This window comes from Salvia splendens, chromosome 7 (genome assembly GCF_004379255.2).
Source record: "Salvia splendens isolate huo1 chromosome 7, SspV2, whole genome shotgun sequence".
Lineage (NCBI taxonomy): Eukaryota > Viridiplantae > Streptophyta > Magnoliopsida > Lamiales > Lamiaceae > Salvia > Salvia splendens.
The window spans coordinates 30,339,435-30,350,976 of record NC_056038.1 but is presented as its reverse complement, the minus strand read 5'-3'; the positions used below and the strand labels follow the sequence as shown (position 1 = coordinate 30,350,976).

Below are 11,542 nucleotides of genomic sequence, written 5' to 3'. Positions count from 1 at the left end.
AGCCCGGATCACTTCGGCTCAGCTGCTTTCTATACGTCAAGGTCGCGACGAAAAGATCAGCGACTTTTTGACGAGATTCCACAAGGAATGCCTACAAGTAGATGATCTCAATGATCTACTTGTCATTTCGGCATTCCAAAATGGAATCCTGCCCGGAGCTCTCTACAGGAAGCTCGTTGAGTGCGGTCCGCAGACAGCTCAGGAAATGTGGGACATTGTGGACCAGTACTCCCGGGCCGATGAGGCAGACCGTCGCAAACGGTCGTTAGACAGCTCATCGTCCCGAGAAGACAGAAGGAAGCCCGATCATAGCGATCGGGGGCATCCTCGCCGAACTCCTTTTGAAAGGATTCAAAGGACTCCGGTGCAAGACCGATTGGGGCCACGTCTCAATCCTGAGAAGCCGCCCGCTCAGTTCGTACCATTGAACAAGTCAAGAGCGGAAATTTTCGAACTGCATTCCGATATGTTCGAAAAGCCAAGGTGGATGACGAAATCGGCCACGCGCCGACCTCAGGATCAATATTGCTCCTTCCATCAAGACTACGGTCACGATACCGAGGAGTGCCGACATTTGGCTGCAGGCATTGATGCCCTTGTAAAAGCAGGGACGTTAAAAAAATACCAAAGCAAGCAGCCGAAAAAGAACAAAAAGCAGGGAGGTGCGAACTGCGCTCCTCAGGATCCGAAAAGGCAACAGGATCCCGAAGACGATAACGAGCCGCAATATGATGGAGTAATCCTAACTATTGACGCTCTCCCTGCCGGGAAGACCAAATCGTCTCTGAAGTCATAGAGCAGAGGTTAAAAAGCTCGGTCTCCCACCCTCTCCAACAGATGCCGAAGTGATTTTCTTATACTTAGCGGCATCTGATCAAACCATTAGCGCGGTGCTTGTACGAGAAGAAGGCCTAAAGCAGTTTCCCATCTACTTTACAAGCCGAGCATTAAGAGGTCCAGAAACAAGGTATCAACCTCTGGAAAAAATTGCTCTGGCGTTAGTAAATGCAGCAAGGAGACTGCGGCCATACTTCTATGCTCACAAGGTATGCGTCTTAACCGATCTGCCTCTTCGGCAAGTTTTGACCAAGCCAGAAGCATCAGGCGGAATCGCCAAATGGGCCATAGAGCTGGGAGAACACTCAATCGAGTACCTACCTCGAAAAGCCATCAAGGGACAAGCCTTGGCAGATTTTCTTGCAGAGGCCAAGTTCGATCGAGCAATCCCTGTCATTGCCGAACAGAAAAATTCTGCCAATGCCGAACTAGCACAGCCCTTGGAATCTGAAGAAAAGCCGCCGGACTGCTGGAGCGGATTCGTAGATGGAGCTTCGAATAAAACGGGAAGTGGAGCTGGTATTCTGCTTATCGCTCCCGATGGACACGAGGTAACCTATTCACTTCGGTTCTCATTCCCAACCACTAATAACGAAGCCGAATACGAAGCCCTCCTTGCCGGACTCAAGCTAGCGCAAAGTCTATGTATCAAGTCTCTCAAAATCCATTGTGATTCACAAGTCATAGTGAATCACATGTTGGGTACAAGTGAAGCTCGTGACGAGAGAATGAAGAAGTATTTGGACAAAGCGCAAAGCATCAGCCGAAGTTTCTCCTATTTTCGGATAATCCGCATTCCCAGAGCGGAAAATAGCCGAGCAGATACTTTAAGTAAGTTGGCCTCAGATCCGAGCTCAAAGGCGGAAGAATTAATGCATTGAAGCATTGATGAAGCCGAGATACATTCAGTATCCAGCTCGCCGAACTGGATGACGCCGATCTTGCAGTATCTGGATCAAGGACAATTGCCCGAGGATAAGAGAGAAGCTCGGAAGATCACGTGCCGAGCACTTCGGTACGAACTTCATAAAGGAGTCCTCTTTAGAAAGTCTTACCTCCAGCCGTTATTGCGGTGCGTAGGACCAGAAGAGACGGACTACATCCTCAGAGAAGTTCATGAAGGATCGTGCGGTAGCCACATCGGAGCTAGAGCTTTAGCTAAAAAAGTTCTAAGATGGGGATATTATTGGCCAACCTTGGTACAAGAAGCAGTGCAGCTCGTCAAGACATGCCCGAAGTGCCAAATCCATGCAAATGTCCCAAGGATGCCGCAGACCGATCTATTTCCTCGGCAAATGAAATTCCTTATCGTTGCCGTGGACTACTTTACGAAGTGGGTGGAAGCTGAACCATTAGCTACGATAACGAGCTCAAAGGCATTGGACTTCGTCTGGAAGAACATAGTGTGCCGATTTGGCATCCCCCACATCCTCATCTCGGATAACGGGACTCAGTTCACCGACAAGACGTTCAAGAATTGATGCCAAGAGCTGAACATTCAACAGCGGTTCACTTCGGTCTCTCATCCACAAGCAAACGGACAAACGGAGGTAACAAATCGTATCCTGGTGAAAGGGTTAAAAGCTCGGTTAGAACAAGCCAAAGGACAATGGGTAGAAAATCTCCCTCAAGTCCTATGGTCCTACCGAACTACACCCACAACCTCCAACGGTGAAACTCCGTACAGTCTGGTGTACGGCACTGAAGCCGTAATTCCGGTGGAGATCGGCGTACCCAGTCCCCGAACTCTAAATTTCTCAGCAGAAATGAACGACGACGGACTGAGAGCCGAGCTAGATCTTGCCGAAGAAAGAAGAGAATTGGCATGCATAAAAGCAGCCAAGTACAAGGAGCAAGTAGCCCGGTATTATAACCAAAAGGTGAAGAAGCTGCAATTTCAAGTGGGAGATCTCGTCTTGAGAAACAACGAAGTAAGCCGAGCAGAAAAGCTGGGCAAGCTTGAACCCACATGGGAAGGTCCATATCGGGTGTCAGAAGTCCTCGGCAAAGGGTCTTACAAATTGGCTCACATGTCAGGAGAACAGGTACCCCGAACATGGCACATTTCCAACCTCAAGAAGTTCCATTTGTAAGAGACAGTCCGGTCAGTCAGTCTTGAGTCCTGTTCGGTCAATGTGCTTTATTTGGTTTGCTTGGTCTTTGTTTGTCTCTGTGCGTTTTGTCTATGTGTTTTGTCTCTCTGTGCGTGTCGTCTCTTACAAATGTTACTGAGGTATCTTGTTCTTCGAAGGCTGATCCCCTTCTTAGAACATATACAAGCCCACGATTGTGAGTCAAAGCTTCTAAAGAGGATACAAGACCACAATTCAGCTTAAACAAGCAGTTCGTCTGAAACGAGCTGCAATAAGCCAACGATTGTGAAGTCAAAGCTTCTAAAGAAGATACAAGACCGCAATTCAGCTTAAACAAGCAGTTCGTCTGAAACGAGCTGCAAGCTAACGATTGTGAGCCCAAGCTTCTAAAGAGGATACAAGACCACAATTCAGCTTAAACAAGCAGTTCGTCTGAAACGAGCTGCAAGCTAACGATTGTGAGCCCAAGCTTCTAAAGAGGATACAAGACCACAATTCAGCTTAAACAAGCAGTTCGTCCGAAACGAGCTGCAAGCTAACGATTGTGAAGTCCAAGCTTCTAAAGAGGATACAAGACCACAATTCAGCTTAAGAATCAAGCACTCCGTCTGAAACGAACTGCAACAAAAGTCCGATTCACGCGATAAAACTTGCCTGAATTAGGACAAGGGAAAGTCCGATCCACGCGATAAAACTCGCCGAATTAGGACAAGGGAAAGTCCGATCCCCAAATTAGGACAACGGAAAGTCCGATCCGAGCGACAAAACTCGCCAAATTAGGACACAAACCAAGTCTGGTCAAAGATGTTTATTTCATCAGACCAAAGACGAGTCCGGTCAAAGATGTTTATTTCATCAGACCAAAGACGAGTCCGGTCAAAGATGTTTATTTCATCAGACCAAAGACGAGTCCGGTCAAAGATGTTTATTTCATCAGACCAAAGACGAGTCCGGACAAAGATGTTTATTTCATCAAACCAAAGACGAGTCCGGTCAAAGATGTTTATTTCATCAGACCAAAGACGAGTCCGGTCAAAGATGTTTATTTCATCAGACCAAAGACGAGTCCGGACAAAGATGTTTATTTCATCAAACCAAAGACGAGTCCGGACAAAGATGTTTATTTCATCAGACCAAAGACGAGTCCGGTCAAAGATGTTTATTTCATCAGACTAAAGACGATTCCGGTCAAAGATGTTTATTTCATCAGACCAAGGACCAAGTCCGGTCAAAGAAGTTTACTTCATAAAGACCAAGGACCAAGTCCGGTCAAAGAAGAGTTTACTTCATAAGACCGAGGACAAACATCAACTTACCCCGCACCTTTATCCAGAATGCCGAAGTGACTCGCTTCGCCGAAGTGATTCACTTCGCTTTTCGGGGGGGTAGTGATGGAGTACGGACTAAACAAGCCCAATAGCAGTGACGGCCCATCAGCCCAAAGCCCAAGGAAGAGTATCAGTTCGGCATTACCAAAGAGTTCGGCCCCAGCCTACAGCTCGGTACAAGCCGACCAATCAGTTCGGCATTACCAAAGAGTTCGGCCCCAGCCTACAGCTCGGTAAAAGCCGACCATTCAAGCTCTACTCTCAGATCGGCAAAAGCTGCTCGGCAATAGTTCAGCAGTTCGGTCTCAGTATTCGACCGAACTGGGAGATAGTGGACTCATGCAGAACCTCCACGACCTCCACTACACCCACGATCTATTTAGTGGTGTCAAGCAGTCATTAACTCATGCAGGATAGTGGACCCATGCAAGATCGCCACGATCTCCACGACATCCACTACCTAGTAAATGGCTGCATGCCACGATCTTGGTTCAATGTATAAATAGAACCTAGATCAGATAGATAGGGTTAGACTCTCTCGCTTTCTAGAGATCAAATACAAAATAGCAAGTCTGTATTGTAAGCTGTAAGAAAACAGATCAAGCAATACAACTCTGCCCTCATTTCTTCCCGTGGACGTAGATTTACCTCAGTAAATCGAACCACGTAAATTTATTGTGTCGTGATCTTTATTCTCTACCAGCATTCTTCACCACCAAAAATTCGCTTCACCACCAAAAATTCGCGGATTCATCAACTTAGTTTGATTAGATTTTTTTTATATTTTCTCCAAACTCCAAACTCATTATGTGTCATACTTCTTTTATTTTCGGATGTTTCTATTTAATGTCTCATTTTATTTTTATAATGTGTCATACTTCTTTTACTTTTGAATGTTTTTATTTAATGTATCATTTCATTTTTATAGTATTATTTTTAGTAAATGAATTTCACTTAAATTTTTTTATACAGTATAAATATTAAATTTGGATTCGTATTTCATTAATTTTTTTCTATTCAAAATTTTCTATATTGCTTAAATTTCGTGCCTAGTTATAGTGTCACACAAATGGGGTAATTGGTAAATATTTTTTCAAAATTCACAATTTTTGCAAAAGTAATCAAAATTACCATATGGTATTTGAATTGACCAAAACTTGGAGTTGCCGTGTATGTATGCTGACGTGTAGTAAGAGTGTATATATTTATCGTCCACCGTAGCTGTAAAAATCTCTACATCTCCTCCTCATCCTCCCGTGCCCTAATTCTCTATCCCATCATCCTCCCTATTACCCTAATTAGGGTTCCTCTCTCGTCGCTCACCATCTAATCTACGCCTACGACCACGATGCAGCCGGCTAGCTCCATGGTGCCCCCTCCGCCGCAATACCAGCAACAACCACCGCAACAGCCGTCTCACCAGTGGATGCCGCAGTACCAGGTTCCTCCGCCGCAGCAACCTCCTACCGCAGGCTACTACTATCAACAACCGCAGCCTCAGCAGTACGCCGCGCCGCCCACGGCTCAGCCCCAGGAGACTGTGGATGATGGAATTCGGAGTCTGTGGATCGGAGATCTGCAATACTGGATGGACGAACAGTATTTGTATAGCTGCTTTGCCACCGCCGGGGAGGTAAAGATGCATATCTAGGAATTAAACGGTTTCCCTTTCCTGGCTGAATTGGAGTTATCATTTTCATTGTTGCGAACAGGCAACACGTTTCGTTGTCTTTGTGTCGTTGAATTCTTTCCTTATTTTTGTAGGTGGTCTCTGCTAAAGTTATCCGCAGCAAGCAAACTGGCCAATCAGAAGGTTATGGCTTCATTGAGTTTGCTAGTCATGCTGCTGCAGAAAGGAACCTGCAGACATACAAGGGCACTCTAATGCCAAATGTTGAGCAAACCTTCAGATTGAACTGGGCATCCATGGGTGCTGGTGAAAAACGTGATGATGCTCCCGAGTACACCGTTTTTGTTGGAGATTTGGCAGCTGATGTCACTGATTACATGCTTCAAGAAACTTTTAGAGCAGTTTATCCTTCAGTTAGAGGGGCAAAGGTTGTTACAGATAGGGTCACAGGACGCACAAAGGGCTATGGATTTGTGAGGTTTGGTGATGAAAGTGAACAAATGCGAGCCATGACTGAGATGAATGGAAGGTTCTGTTCCACTAGGCCCATGCGAATTGGCCCGGCTGCTAATAAACAAAAAGTTGGCGGTCAGATCACTAAAGGTATACAAATTCTTCAAGCTTTTGTTTGGCGCTAGATCATCAAACCAAATTGCACCTACTTGTGCTGTTATCTTTCAGTTCTCGTTCTATGATTGTTTTTTTTCAAGTTTGCAGTTCCCGTACATTGGTGGCTATTATGTTTCGGAATATTTGGAGTATAGATGTGTCTTTGTCGAGCAATGCTATTAAGTTGCTTTCTTTCATTTCTTTAAGATAAGCAGGGCTAACGGCCGTCATTTCCTTCCAGTATTTAAAACTTTAAGGTTATGAAGTATTAATACTTGCATAATCTCATAAAAAACTCCGGTTGTCTCAAAGCAGGGTGTCAGGAGGCTCTATCATATAGGGGCCTGGAACCACCAATATCAGCTGAAATGATAACCCTTTTAGTGCCTGGTTTTGAGTAGGTCAGTTTTATTTATGTTTCTTACTATTTGGTTCCTTCAGGTTTTCCTTTTACTTTCTAAGCTCCAGTCAAATTACTTTTTTATTCAAGCCTTCTTATACAATTTTAATTACAGCCTCACTAATCTCTCTATATCCATGCACCACTTTCCTTTGTGTCATTAGATGATGATTATTAGACTTTCTTTTTTGTTATGGTCCTATTATTCTCCAAGCACTTATAACTGTATCAACTCCTGTTAGAAAAGGCTCACCACAGGGGTTAGGCGATGATCAAGGTCAGTGAAACTGCTTACAGTATGCAGAATTTGCAGCATTGTTTAGGCAATTGCCTAGTTTTCTTCTCGCTTGGTTTGGTCACTTTTGTCTTTCATTTTATAGTCTTCATAGGGTCCAAGTCGGTGACCATTAGGAGTGAAGTATACGAATTTCATTTTTCTATTAGTTCCATTGTTAGCAAATGGTGTTACTTTATTGCTGTATAAATCCCAGATATGGCCAAAGATTTTGTTCATATTGCTCATGTAATAATGCAAAAATAAACCTGATTATTGTTGGGGGTATAAGATAATTTTCCAACTTTGAGGTTGAATGTAGTATTGCTTGTTTTGATGCTCTAACAAGACAATCTAAATCGATGATTGCTTATTATATCATAGTGCTTATAGTTATTGAGAGTTGGGCTGTAACATGCAGAAGAATTGAATGTATAGACTCAATAAGGAACACCAAATTCTTCTTTCTTTTTTCTTTTTTTCCCATTCTTCCTCTTAATCTCCATCTGGTGCAATGCTTTCATGTTTTCTGCATAAGCTATCCTGTACTGGTTTCTCTCCATTTCTGTCCTGTTTGCCTTGAAACTGAGTAAGTGAAAAGAATCAGCAATGCGTGTTGCACTGTGTAATACATGTTGCTTGATTCTTTTCGCAATCTTAATCATCACTCTGCTGTTCTTTTTTCCCTATGAACTTCTATTTAATCCATATTCTGTCACGGTTATTTTGTACACTATTTTGACTCCATTTTTTTTCAGTTTCATCAAAACGAGCAAGTAATCATAAAATATTCATAATATAAGTAATATAAACAAAATGATGCATTAAAACCCGATTATACTCAAAATTTCCATCTAATGCACCCTTAAAATAAAACTAATTCGATGTTTGTATGTTCTATCTGGGTTGAGTGTGGCGACTGTTGACTTTCTTTTGGTAATTGATTTTGTATTCGATATGCCAATCAAGGAAAGACATCAGTGTTGCTTGACTTCCTTCTCTGACTCCTTTTCCCCCATTCCTTAACCGACTATCTTTTGAAATTGCAGGCTCGTACCAAACTTCACAAGGAACTCCAAGCGAGGATGATCCAACTAACACCACTGTTAGTATATCTGGAGAAGATTGATTATGTTAATTTCTTACTACATTAAAATGTAGTTTTATTCATGTTTTTGTATTTCTGTCCATCCAGATCTTTGTTGGGAATTTGGACTCCAATGTCGACGAGGAGCTTCTAAGGCAGGTGTTTGGACAACATGGACAGTTGCTCCATGTAAAGATACCTACAGGAAAACGATGTGGTTTCGTCCAATATGCTGAGAGGTAAGTTAAGAAACTGGCAGTTGTTTCTTCTTTTTTGTTCCTTGTCACAGATTCAGGGGTTCCAACCTTCTCATGTTCTGTGCATAATAACAGAAGCTGTGCTGAAGATGCACTTCGGATCCTGAATGGAACCCCGCTGGGAGGACAGAGTATTCGTTTGTCATGGGGCCATAGTCCGTCAAACAAACAGGTTAACTGCATCTGATTTTCTCATTTCAGTATCCTAGGTTGCCTTTCTACTGTCATGGGTCTCATCAATCTAAACTTCCAGCCTCAGGTTGACCCGAACCAGTGGAGTGGCAGTGGGTACTATGGATATACCCCCACCGGATATGAAACCTATGGGTATGCTCCACAAGCACAGGACCCTAATTTGTACTATGCAGGATATCCTGGATATGGGAACTACCCACCCCCACCGCAGCAGCAACAGCAACAACCACAGGTGCATATGTGAAAAATATTATGATGAAACATAGGCGCATATGTGAAAAATAAGTACTCCCTCCATCCCATAAAAATATGTGCACTTTCCATTTTCATCCGTCCCATAAAAATATGGGCATTTCTATTTATGGACAGTTGTCCTCAACTTATTACATATATACATAAATTTATTTACAACTTATACCACTATGACCTACCATTACAACTCATTAAACACTAATAATAATGTGGGTCCCACTATCCACTAACACTAACCAATTACGCATTAATTCTCGTACCATTTCAAATGCACATATTTTTATGGGAAGGAAGGAGTATGTATTAGTGACATACAGTATGCTTTTTCCACATCATTTTAGTTACGTTTCTCAGCTTCTACTTTCCTCTATTTTCTGGAGGCTTTATCATAATCTTGTTGTTTAATATATCATCTTTATGTCTCTTTTATTGTGTTTAACACATTTCATATATTAAAAAATTTCATGTGGTTCGTTTGTTAAGTGCTTTCTGGATCTATGACTGGATTACATCCATGCTATGCTTCTATTGTAATAATGTTAACAGTTAAACTATGAAAAAATTTAAGTAAGCTCTTTGCAGAGCCTGTGTAATTTATTTCAATGCTGTTACTTTTGATACTGAGTTTCTGAGAAATTATACTAACAAAGTCTAGGCTCAGAGCATTATGTGATCTTGTTATTTTTTGTGAACGTCTAAAAGTTTGTGACCCTCACTCTCTTGTTGGTGTTGTGCCATCTGGAGAGTGATGCTTGTATCTGGCGATCTAGGGGACGTGTGGTTGGTCCCTTTCTGATTGTCATGTACAAATAATGCATATACCCATTAGTTGAATAGTTCTTTCCATGTTGTATTGATTAAGATTCTCGTCTGCAGTGAACTGTGTTAATCAGAGGATGCACAGCAGCTTCTGGATGTAGCACAATGGAGATTATCAAAGATGGGTTAGCTGTTGGTCTAAAGTGATCATAGCAGCTACCTAATATATTCAAGACTCCTTTTGGCTAGAGAGTGTTTTCTACTTGATGAGTAGTTGAACTAAATTTGGCGCAGTTTTTCTTCAAACTAGTTTCTCTTTTTTGCATCAGAATCAAAACAATCTCTTCTTAAATTTCATGTCTATTTTGATCTGCATTTTTGTTTGTCTAATGTGATTTGGCACTGGCGTCTATAGACGGTTTTGTTTTGCGTATGTGAGCTGAGGGATTGACTGGAACATGTTCATGTCTTACGTTTCATTATATTGCACTTTTTCTATGTGTAATCTCAAAACATGCTGCTCTCATTTTGAATCAAGAGATAGATAAATAGACACATTCATTCCATTCTCTTTGAGTTATTTGAATCTGTAACTTAAGTGAAATCACCCTAAGATGAGTGCTTACCTATTCCGACACCCATCCCCGCATGAATTGTTAAGGATCCAATAAGTCCAACATTGATTTCCTCTGATGTGTCAATTGGGAAATTACGCCCATAGTGACTATGATGGATATCTCGTATCTGAAAACTAAGAGTCTCAAAAAGAAACCTAGTAACCATTTTATTATCAGAGTTCGAATGGGGCATGGGTTCATGAAAAACGCCATATTTTCCTAAAGCATTATGCATTAAGCTGTCAAAGACAAAAATATGAAGTTATAGCTTTTACGCTGAGAAGTAAAAACTCCATGGGTTGGCCTTCAAAGCAATTATCCTAAACAAAATACCACTCTACCCTTTTTTTTTAAGTTCAAGCAGCTATCCAAATAACTCATAGACTTGCTTAAGCTCCTTTTCTGCCACATCAGTTGAAAGAATTCGTACCTGATCTTTAAAAAATACCACCCTCAGTGCAGCAATCAAAGCATCAAACTGTGAAGGTTCAAAGGAGAATCAGTTAAAATACATGAGCAGACTTTGACAGAAAGGGACAAAAATGTGTTACAAGAAAGAGACTAAGAGAGTTTAACCAAGACAATCTACATGTTGGTATAAATTTCTCAAAAGTGCATCCAGTAATTTGTAGTTTTAGCAGATAAGTTGTTTATCTAGTTGGTATTCCTGTACACCTCTGATGTTTTAAGTCCCAAGCCTCAAACTTCCTTACAAAGATTTTGTTTTATTCAGAAGCCACTACTGCAAAATGCTTTACTTTTCACACACTTTAGTTTTTTTTTTTTTTTACATTTTACAATACAAAAATTATTTGTACACACTTCATTAATTAAGTAATTTTTTTTTTACATTTTACAACACAAAAATTATTTTGTACACACTTCATTAATTAAGTAACTTTTAATACTAGATGAGTCTTTAAAATAAAGATGAATTGAAATTAGAGCAGACAATTGGAATAAAAGTTTGTATTCGTGTCACTGTTTTGGCTTTGTTCATAATCATTGTTATAACGAAAAATATATTGAAATTTGATGGGTTAATTCTCAATTTTGTCTTGATTGGCTTTGGAGGTGGTAAGCCATCGATGACGGATGACAGAAGAATGGGTTGAGGTGGAACTTAGAAGTTGGTAATGTGAAACCATGTAAAAAAGTGAGGAAGGAAGATTGGAGAAGAGTAATGAAATGCGGCACATGAAAT

General features: G+C 41.4%; 1 protein-coding gene across 2 annotated transcripts; it reads left to right on the top strand.

The window, feature by feature from the left end:
- Positions 1–5,481: 5,481 nt before the first annotated feature.
- LOC121741829 (polyadenylate-binding protein RBP45-like) lies at positions 5,482–10,228 on the top strand. Of its 2 annotated transcripts, none has more exons than XM_042134755.1 (7): positions 5,482–5,891; positions 6,023–6,491; positions 8,221–8,276; positions 8,367–8,497; positions 8,591–8,687; positions 8,775–8,942; positions 9,839–10,228. In XM_042134755.1, exons 1-7 carry the CDS (start codon positions 5,607–5,609, stop codon positions 9,839–9,841), a joined length of 1,209 nt encoding a protein of 402 aa, XP_041990689.1. In that variant the 5' UTR covers positions 5,482–5,606; the 3' UTR covers positions 9,842–10,228. The 2 variants fall into 2 exon arrangements, with proteins under 2 accessions (XP_041990689.1, XP_041990688.1); XM_042134754.1 differs by having other exon boundaries at positions 5,483–5,891; positions 8,769–8,942.
- The last annotated feature ends 1,314 nt before the right edge of the window (positions 10,229–11,542 follow it).

Excerpts from the sequence above, each read along its gene's own strand:
- LOC121741829 (XM_042134754.1), top strand. The coding sequence starts at position 5,607 with ATGCAGCCGGCTAGCTCCATGGTGCCCCCTCCGCCGCAATACCAGCAA. Across the intron at positions 8,277-8,366 it reads ATGATCCAACTAACACCACT|ATCTTTGTTGGGAATTTGGA; the intron begins GTTAGTATATCT and ends CTGTCCATCCAG. Across the intron at positions 8,688-8,768 it reads ATAGTCCGTCAAACAAACAG|CCTCAGGTTGACCCGAACCA; the intron begins GTTAACTGCATC and ends CTAAACTTCCAG.